At 31.8% G+C, this 11,046-nt stretch overlaps 1 protein-coding gene across 1 annotated transcript; it reads left to right on the top strand.

Moving 5' to 3' along the window:
- Positions 1 to 2,212: 2,212 nt before the first annotated feature.
- LOC121119525 (tubulin beta-4B chain) lies at positions 2,213 to 9,088 on the top strand. The gene has a single exon (XM_071889677.1). It carries the CDS (start codon positions 7,425 to 7,427, stop codon positions 8,760 to 8,762), a length of 1,338 nt encoding a protein of 445 aa, XP_071745778.1. The 5' UTR covers positions 2,213 to 7,424; the 3' UTR covers positions 8,763 to 9,088.
- The last annotated feature ends 1,958 nt before the right edge of the window (positions 9,089 to 11,046 follow it).

The following is an 11,046-nucleotide window of genomic DNA, read 5'->3' as shown; positions in this document are numbered from 1 at the left end:
GTTGTAAGGGGGTCTTAGTTGTTTCTTCAAATATTGATGGTAAGTTGAATTCCGTTATGTGTACCAATTTGAGGGAGGGTTCTTAATTGTTTATTTTTTTCAAGTATTGGCGGTAAGTTGCATCCCATTTTGTAACCTGGCAGTACCCGAAAACACCACCAAACATTCGGGGTACAAAATGACACTTCATAATATAGGAAATGGTTTTATACGTAAATGTTTTATACGAATTGTCCATTTACGAATATGTTTTATACGAAGTTACTGTACACCCACAAGATCTTGTTCCTTATGTTTAGTTTGGTTTAAAAGTGAAAAATTACCTCTCTTTCTCACTTTTTTCAAAAGGACTTCCTTTAACTATTGTCAAAGGGAAAATTATATGTTCAATAAAGAGTTTGAGCCCTTATTCTGATATCAATAACATTTTAGCATATTTAAATAATAAATAGAATCAATCAACCCAAACCAGCTTCAAACATAAAATATGCCATTCAGATATTGGAAGAAACAGTAAATCTTCAAGACTTTAATTCGAAAAATCATATCAGCCCAAATATTCTTCTTATTTTACAACAACCTCACCTTCACTCTGTAAAAGGACGAAGATACTCTCCGGAATTTTTTGGAATTTCAATACTTTGGCACACTACAAACCCAGTTTTATACAATCAAACTAGAGAATCTGGAATTATTTACTTGCCATCTCAATTGCGTATAAGAAGATTAACATCTGTGTTCTCAATTCAAAAAGGATTGCCAATCTCAACAATTGATTATTTAAAATCTAGAGTTAAACTGTTGGATATAAAAGACAAGTATGTTTGTATAATAATTGACGAAGTCTATTCCTCACAGAGAGTTGAATTTATTGGTTGCAATTTTTTTTAGACGTGATAGGAATGGAAACTATTCTAAAACCATACATTGTTTTATGGTGAAGAGTATACTTGGGAAATAGAGTGACATGGTAGCTATGGTACCAATCACAAATATTAAATCGTCCATTTTAAAACTATATTATATCCCCGTTGCAACCATTACGGATGCGCATACCTCAAACAGAAAATTCTATGTGGATGAACTAGGAAATGGATTTTTTCCTAGATATATACTGAATCCTTTTTACACTTCCAAAACAAAATCATTATGTTATTCGGTTTGGTACATATCCTCGAAAAAATTTATAACAACTTTACTAGCAAACAACAATTTTCATGTCCATCTTTTTAAAATGAGGATATAATTTGGGCACATGAGCCGAATCTACTAGATGGAGCTAGGCCAGGGATTGAAATTATCTCACAAACTTAATCAAAAAGTAATTGCTTCTCAACCAATTGAAAATTGTAGGGTTGATCTTTCTGTAAGGTTTTTTCACGAGTCCACTCTGAATGCACTTGACCATTATGTGTCGAAGGATGATCAATTCAGAAGCTTCAAAGAAACAACACAAGGTATGGATATTCTTAAGCGCTTTTGGAATTGCATAAATGTGAAGTCTAATACTATGTACGTCAAAAAGAGAGATGATTAATCCAAAACCAATTTCTGTAAATAAGTGGGAACAAATTGATTTCTTGATTAAGTTTGCATAATGGATTAAAACATAGGAGACACTCTCAAAGAAATATGGAGGTGGTTTATCTTCCAAGACATTTCATGTCACCTATCAAACATCCATAGGACTAGCCAATTTAGTCATATATTTATTCGATAAAAATAAAGCTAAGTTTATTTTTCTTCGTAAAATTAATTCCGACCTAATAGAAAGGTGTTTTTTGTGGTATAAGCAACTTGCTGGTGGAAATTACTATATCAGTTGCCCACAGTTTTTTTAGTGTGAAAAAAAAAATCAAGTTTGCTTAATTTTTAAATCAATATTAGTCGATACAAAAGAGTCTAATTTTACAAGAAGAATATGTTTCTACATTTATCAGCCTTATATCTTCCAATTCTGCAATGGAATTAGATTCACTTAAAGGTCTGGAGCCGCTCATTTATATTGTATGTGGCTATGTTACCCATTCTATTTTAAAACCGTTAAATCGAGGGTGCTGCGTCTTTAATGCTATGATGAGAAGTTGTAAATTACCTTACTTAACATAAGAATCCAAGAGAAATAGAATTAGAGTTATCAGGATCTTTTTCAACAATAACCAAACATTCATATTATAATTATTAGTATATAGTAGTATTTTCTGAATTTTTTTTTTTTAATTTTCTTAATTAATTTGACCATTTTCAATGTAATTTCTCTCTCCCTCCTTAGCCCGAGCAACGCCGGGTAATTCTTAGCTAGTTATTATACAAAACAAGACATAATTAATGCTTTCAATATGTTATTTAGATAGTATTGTACCTACTTAGTTTTTAGTTATGAACAAAAATTGTGCTTCATGTTAAAGTCAAATAGCTTTTGGAACACTGTTCAAATCGCGTTTTTTTTAAGATGTTTAGATTTAAATGACAATTTTTAATGTTCTTCCGATGTTGCGTTTAATTATATATGTATTTAGAAGATTGAATGACGGAAATGGGTTTTATAGTTTTTCAGAGCATATATATTTAGCCTATAAATTTTCTCTTTGAAAAAGATAAACTATAGGTTTGTTTTGAGAATTAACTAACTTTCCATTTGAAAAATATCACAAAAAATAGATGGGGAGGTATTTTTAGATTTATTTTTGAAAATACAATTTTGTATATCAAATATGTTGTTGCCATACTGCTATAAAAAATTTATTAAACTGTTTTTAAAATACTTATACAGATTTTTATACTCAGACCCATCACCAAACCTCAGTATTATTATCAGGGATTTATTCTATTTGCTCTTACCCATCATTGCGTTGGGCTTGGTTATATTTATATTAATGTAACAGTATTCACATGATTTTTTTAAATCCAAAATATTCCAATATAAGACTTGGAGCTCACTCCCTGTTTAAAAATTCAAATACAACAGCTATTCATTTATATCATTCATCAATGTTTTTATGAAGGCCTAATAAAGGGGTTGTCTTTCGTTATTATTGATAGAAAAAGGTGACTTTTAAGGTTTTGTTGACTTTATAAACTTCCGTTCATCCATATATCTAGTCATTCAAGCTTAAACACTGTCTTTGCAAAAACAGAAAAAAGCACAAACTCATCTGGTATTTAGCCAAATAAGCCATTCATACCAACTGCTATTAATTCTTAGGTAATTCCCAAGTTTAATAGAAATTTCTATTAACCTTAGTAATCCGGGATTACTAATCCCATACCATTATTGTCATATTGTTTCTCCACGACTTTTAAAATGAATTACATATATACGAGTATGTATATATCACATTATTAAAATATTATTTTGTATTTATTCGATACTAAATTATAATATTGCTTAGTAATATTTATTAAAAGCCTAGCTATACATTTTTATTCTATATGATAACCAAAATGTCTTCATAGAAATAATAAGACGGCCAATATATATATATACGACTAGAGACTATAAGGGATATGAGGAGACGTGTATACCAATCAAGAATGTTTTTTCTTATCTAATTCTGATTCGTTTAAAATAATGTATAGGCGCTATTAATTTTTCTTGCGCACTTTATTATTTTCGCGTCTTTTGGCTGAGATTCGCCTAATGTAATTTAATAGAAGTTAACGGTTTGCACGAGGTTATATATTTTTCTTTAGATTTAACTAGAAACATAAAATATTAATAAAAACCATAGATGACAGAGTCAGAATTATAATTATACTCTAAAAAATTATAACAGTTATTTTAAAACAAAAATACATAAGCCTAATCATCTAGGAAGAGTATTTAAGTTCTATATTTATTGATCGAGGTTACGTGAATTCTGAAATTCATTCATATACATTGTTTTTGTTTGCTTGTTATTTCAAACATCTTGTCGCCTCTATCCTCTTTAGTCTCTTCATAACGAAACTAAGAGGTATCAACAGGAAATTGAATACCTGTCCTTTTGAAGACGGATCATAAGTGGAGTAAAATTATTACTTCCTTTATTTATCAAAAATAATAAATTATCCTTTAGGTATGAGTCATACCAATGAGTTCTACTGATATATTAATTAAAGTAAATGTTCATACATTTGAAATTATTGGTACAGGTTACGTCATAATGACGTAACAGTGAGACTAGAGAATGGACAGCTGACAACTATATACAAAGGCAGGGTATTTTTGAATGACGTATGACTCACCTCAGATGAGAGAAGAGATGAATGGAACTGCGTGGGAAGATATTTAATTCATAGCCATCTGGATGTATCTTTTCTACGGATCAATCGTATACATGGATCTGCATCCATCCATCCTTCCCGTTCCTAGGAATTCTCATTTTTCCACTTAGATATCCAATCCAAACTCCTGATACTCTCTTGAATGTCACAGTCTGTTCAGAGGATCTCCCCTCTTTCCGCTTCACTCGGTGGGTCTCATCTCCTTTAATGGAAGGATCGTTCATATTGAAGTTCACATCAAGGTCTATGATAATGACTTCAGGTCTTCTACAGAATCATCGTATACTTCTACATATAAGAACTAAGGAACTCCATAAAACGACAGTATAATGAACTGGAATACCCATTGAAGAACATTTCATCCTCCATCCACATCTTCTTCATTGAATTTCTCGAAAGTCCACTCTGCTTCGTCTCCTACTCTAAGAAAAGAATTTCATTGATAAGAGTTATTCAGTGTTCTAGATGTATAGTACGTAGAAATCATACATCTCAATCTCATTTGTATATCTCAATGATAACTTCGGTATCTTTGCTTCGCAATATTGTGAGTCATTTGAAATGTTTGGACATTTTACCTATTGAAGATAGAAAAAGCTGTGATATTGGACAACTTTTCTAAATTGATTGAAGAATCTGAAACAATGTTTGCCGATTCCAACAAAAAAAGGTAGTGTTCATTTCTGAACAATTAAAAAAATTCAATATCCCTCCAAATCAAAGAAGAGATTCTCCCGACTTTTTGGTCATATCACTAATTTGGCATAGCTCTAGTCCATCTTTGTACAGCCAAATGCTTACGTCTGAGGACATCATTTAACCTTCATCAAGATATTTGTCCAAAAAAGAACAAAAAAAAACTAATATTTATGGCTCTCGAAATAGGATTTCCAAATTTCTATCATCTCATCGAATAATACAAACTGGAAGAAACAAGTTAGCTGACAAATTTAATGATAAAGCTTTGTTCCCATCTTCAATTGAAAAAACAAATGTTCCACTTGCGGATTCTATATTCCATGAAAGTACTATTGGAGCATTGAATTATTACTCGTTAAAGAATCCTGAATGGTTAGACACCAAAAACTTCTGAACTTTAATTAGAAAATACTGGAATATTGTGAATTGCAGGACACCAAGTGCTGGCACACGTAAACGTGATTCTTCTAAGGAACCATTAACTTTAAACCATAAAAATTGTGAGTTTAAAAAAAAAAATGGGCTGGTTAACTCAGTGGAAAATTGAAAGCAACGATCACAAGATGGGGTTAACATTGGAAACATTTGCAGCTCTTGAGCTCTCAACTAAGTCACTTATTGGAATAAATTTATATTTAATTCAAGAATGTAGTTTTAAATATGTTCTTTTTTGGACCATTCCAGAGTGATTTTCTTGAAGCCAAGATTTAGCTGGTATAGGCAGTTATCGGATGCTAATTACTTTGTTTAATTAGGTTAGATTTCTGAAGCTGAAAAAAAGATACGAATTCTATCTCTTGCCCGATTTAATTATTTTAATATGAATCAAATCAAGCAAATGGCAATGATAAAGATGTATCATTTGAAGCTCAAAATTCGTATTCCAAGGATCTAGATAGTATCTTTAATCTTATTCAAGACTGCGAAGTCAATATAGAAGAAGAAGATAATTATGAAGCTCTCATTTTTTATATATCTGGCTATTTATCTAGATCTCTTTAAAAAATTGAAATGTGAAGGCTGATGTTCGATGCTAGTTTCTTCGAAGGATGCTCCTACTATATTAGCTGAAAGTTCAACTAATGATGAGCTGAACATTAGAAGATCTAATTTTCTTGATTTGGTTAATCGAGGCGGGCTATACACTCCATTAGATCTTACTTTTACCATGGGACAACAGGCTTGGAGAATTTTTAATCTGATATCAATTTAATAATGAAGTAAATTATATTCCTATGGAAAATAATAATCCTGGATTTCTCTTTAGTGAAATATGTGTCGTTTTAGTCAAAGATTCCAGTTTTTCTAGCTTACTAGCAAGTAAATATTTCAATAGTCATTTGTATCAAGATGTTTTCAAATCTTTTTCTAGGAAAATGTTCAATATTTTGGCCAAAAATTATACCAAACAAATTAATAACTGTATTCATATTGCAATGCGGCCAACAAATTCCAAAGGATCAATGACTAAAAGAAAATATAAAAAATTATCGTCAGAAAGTGCTTAAATATATCGTTATATTTATCTTTTTTTGTTCTGGGTTACTTATTTGTATTAAAAAATATGAGGAATACCAATCTTTGCTGAAATTTGTATATTTACTTTTTTTGAAACGTTAAACACAATATATTTAGCCCCTCTTATATGTTATTGTACACATAAAATACATGTTGACTCATATGGGAAAAGGAAAAATCCCGTCTTTATTCCAGGTATCTAGAATTCCATGCTCAAGCGAAGATCTCTATAGAAATAAATAATTAATTGTTTGCCATACTAGCTTCGTTTTCAATCTGTGAATTACATATGACAAAATCGGTTTTACGCTTTAATTTTATTTTTTTAAAGAAGTGTTTTTCCCTAATTTTTTAACGAAAAATGTATATGAAGGGAAAGAATAAGTGGTGCACAATGAGGTTTTTCGAAAATGAAAGATTTTCGTAAAATCGACAGTAGTGGGTGGGGTGGCGTGTGGTAATGACTAATGAGGCTTTGAATGAGCTATTCATAAGAGAATTTTTATTAATCAGAAATGTTTTTGTTTTTCTTCTGTTTTTTATATGACATAACGGTGATATTATATTTATATTATAATAACGGTGCCTTATATTGATATGGTTCGAACTTGTGAGTAAACCACACTGATTCGAACATTAAACCGATGAAACCGTTCCAATTTCATCTGCACCTTCTCTTTTTTCTAATTTCGCTACGTTTTTCTTATCTTTTTGTTCTAGAAAAAGAAGAATTCATAGTTGAATTTATTGAAAAAGGAGAGGTTTTGTTAAAAGGTCCTCAAAAAAGAAGGGGGTATTGCAGTCAAAATGGACCGAAGGCCGGATAATAATAATAAAAAGGAAGAATAAGTGGGTGCTAAATTAAAACTGTGCGTACCATTTCAGTGATCACACCTTTAAGAAGCTAAGGAGTTACTGGAGGTCGTAAGTATCAAATAAAAATGAGAGAGATAGTTCACATGCAAGCAGGCCAATGCGGGAACCAAATAGGAACAAAGTTTTGGGAAATCATATCCGATGAGCATGGCATTGATCCAACAGGAACTTATCATGGAACTTCGGACCTTCAGTTGGAGCGTACCAATGTATACTATAACGAAGCATCTGGTGGAATGTATGTTCCACGAGCAGTGCTTGTGGACTTAGAGCCAGGGACAATGGACTCTGTTCGTTCGAGTCCTTATGGAAAAATCTTTAGACCTGATAATTTTGTTTTTGGACAATCTGGTGCAGGTAACAACTGGGCCAAAGGACACTACACGGAAGGGGCTGAGTTGGTTGATTCTGTTTTGGATGTTGTTCGAAAGGAGTCAGAATCTTGTGACTGTCTTCAGGGATTTCAATTGACTCATTCTTTGGGTGGGGGGACAGGATCTGGAATGGGTACACTATTAATCTCTAAAGTCCGTGAAGAATACCCTGACAGAATTATGAATACATATTCTGTTGTTCCTTCACCTAAAGTCTCTGATACTGTTGTTGAGCCTTATAATGCAACTTTATCTATACATCAGCTCGTAGAGAATACTGATGAGACTTTCTGTATCGATAATGAGGCTTTGTATGATATTTGCTTCCGCACATTGAAACTGACATCGCCAACATATGGGGATTTGAATCATTTGGTCTCACTGACAATGTCAGGTGTTACTACTTGTCTTAGGTTTCCTGGTCAACTTAATGCTGATCTAAGAAAGTTAGCTGTAAACATGGTACCATTTCCTCGTCTTCATTTTTTTATGCCAGGATTTGCCCCATTAACTTCTAGAGGAAGTCAACAATATAGAGCCCTTACTGTTCCAGAGCTTACACAGCAAATGTTTGATGCCAAAAATATGATGACGGCATGCGATCCTAGACATGGTAGATACCTTACTGTTGCGGCTATATTTAGAGGGCGTATGTCAATGAAAGAAGTTGATGAACAAATGCTAAATATTCAAAACAAGAATACATCTTACTTTGTTGAATGGATTCCAAATAATGTTAAGACAGCCGTTTGTGACATTCCACCTCGTGGCCTCAAAATGGCTGCGACATTCATTGGAAATTCTACTGCAATTCAAGAAATATTTAAGCGAATATCTGACCAATTTACGGCCATGTTCCGTAGAAAAGCGTTTTTACATTGGTATACTGGTGAGGGTATGGATGAGATGGAGTTTACTGAAGCTGAAAGTAATATGAATGATTTGGTATCAGAATACCAGCAATATCAAGAAGCTACAGCTGAAGACGAAGGAGAGTTTGAGGAAGAAGAAGAGGAGGAGATGGCTTGATTACTCTTATTTTGCAGTGTACTGAAGTATTTCTGTATATATAATAAATTATTTTAATGTGACGATATTAATTTCATGTTTCATGCTTAAATTTCTATCTTATGTTTCTTTATTAATAGTTTAATATGTCATTAATGTGTGTTTTGCATTTATTTGTTGACAATTTTTACAATATTAACCAATGTATTCGAGTACCTTTGTATAATTTTATAAGGTAATGAAAGGCCTAATTATATCAATTTGTATGCAAAAATAATAATAATAAAATGTTACTAAGCAATATTATAATTTAGTATCTAATAAAATACTATGTAGGATTTTAATAATATGAAATTTGTAATTCAATTAAAAATTTGTGGAAAAATAATATGACAATTACAGTCTAGGATTACTTAAAGAGAGAAATAGCAGTTGGTGTGATTGACTTATTTGGCTAACTACCAGATCATTTTGAGCATTCTTCTGTTTCTTTTTGGCCAAAAGGTTGCGTCATAGTGTTTTTGAAACTCCCAATTCATTCAAAGTCATTGTCAATGACCAAGAATTCGGTATCACAAGCAATAAAAGTTTTATCACAAAATCACTAGCGACTTGAAGATCACTCTTCAAATTAAACATCCTTTTGTTTACTTTTTTATTTGAAAATTTGTTGGTTTATCATATTAAAGGCAGAAAAAATTATGTCGGATAAAGTATTAGAGATTTTATCCAAATTCTTAGGATGTAACTTCGATAAGATAAATAGGGGATGATCATATATTAATGGATTTACATTGACTATTGAAAGCCCAGATCTTCAAAATATAATTTCCTATTTTTGAGGGATGAAATGAGACTCAATCGTTCTTTTAAGCAATAATTTTTTGAATGGCAATATCAATTACAAATAATATTATAACTGCATGCCTTAGGCATTACGACATAGTATGAATACTTTAAGATTGATTTTTGATAAGTCTTGAATTAATATCTTCAGTGAAGTGTTGTTTATACATATCATTGATTCCAAAATCTTTTTTGATTCACATACTTCATTTCAATTTATAGTAATTTAATACAATGACAACTACATATATATGTTACGGACAATGTGGAAAATTTGGCATCTTGCAAAATGCCCGTTAGAGTGGTTAATGTGCAAAATGCCTGGGCAATCTATAAAATTTACAATAAGGTAGTCAATGGTCATTTCAACTTCAAGTGCTTCATGTATATTTTCAGATGAAACTATTGTGTGTAATTTGATTATTATTATTTAAAAATCATTGCTAAGCAATTTGATCATTAAGGATTTGATTATCATACAATTTCATAAGCAGTTTGATGCTCTAGTTTATTTTCATTGAGATTTATATTGTATTCACACAATCAAACTATTGTATGATAAGAAATTGTAACGAGAGACTCAATTCTATTTTATAAAATATACCTCAGCCAAGAGGTTCCGCAGGTTGGCAGCGGGTCTCTAATGGGGATCAAAACCTATCAGCACCATTATCCTGAGTTGACTACTTTTGATATCCTATAATACACCCCACCCATGGGTTACGCAAATGAAACTCTTGTCCACAAGGAGGATCAAAACCTATCACCTCCACTATCCTGATTATCAAGGACCCCTTCTAATATCCTACCATACGCCCCAGCCCACAGATTGTACAAGTGAACCACTGGTCCAAAAGGTGGATCAAAACCTATCACCTCCCGCAATCCTGAGTATCAAGGACCCCTTTTGATATCCTATAATACACCCCTCCCACGCGTTGTGCAATACAACCGCAGGTTCAAGGTATGGGTATTTACATAACTCAGGGGATTGAACTTTTTTCGGTATTATACTTAGTGAGCTCTGTAATTATGTATAACTTTTGTGTTAGTTTATGACCTTCGGCAGTTATGGCGGCTCCTCTGCAACTGGAGGGTTCTGGTGTTTTTTAATAATTAATTTTAAACCAAAAAGGTGAGCAATTTCAATGAACATGATAAAATGTGAGTATATCAGGATGACTACATCAATAAGTATAGATCTAATAAAAATTTACATTAGAATTGTTGATCCCATTGAATTATATTCGAACTATATGGTTGCATTTTTAATATAAATTTTATTACTTTCTTCAAAATAGACATAAACAAAAAACTACTTTGAATATATACCTTTCAACATCAAATGTATTCATTTCAAAAAATCATCTTTTTGAATATACCTAATATTACCTAATTTTTTACCTAGGACAGGGAGTACTTGAGAGATGGAGATCATACTTTTTTTGTTTACTTCCTC

Source organism: Lepeophtheirus salmonis, chromosome 6 (assembly GCF_016086655.4).
Source record: "Lepeophtheirus salmonis chromosome 6, UVic_Lsal_1.4, whole genome shotgun sequence".
NCBI lineage: Eukaryota > Metazoa > Arthropoda > Copepoda > Siphonostomatoida > Caligidae > Lepeophtheirus > Lepeophtheirus salmonis.
Note: the sequence above shows the minus strand (reverse complement) of the source record. Positions and strands in the feature narration are given on the sequence as shown.

Bases quoted from the DNA above. Each gene is read 5' to 3' on its own strand.
- LOC121119525 (XM_071889677.1), top strand. From the start codon at position 7,425: ATGAGAGAGATAGTTCACATGCAAGCAGGCCAATGCGGGAACCAAATA.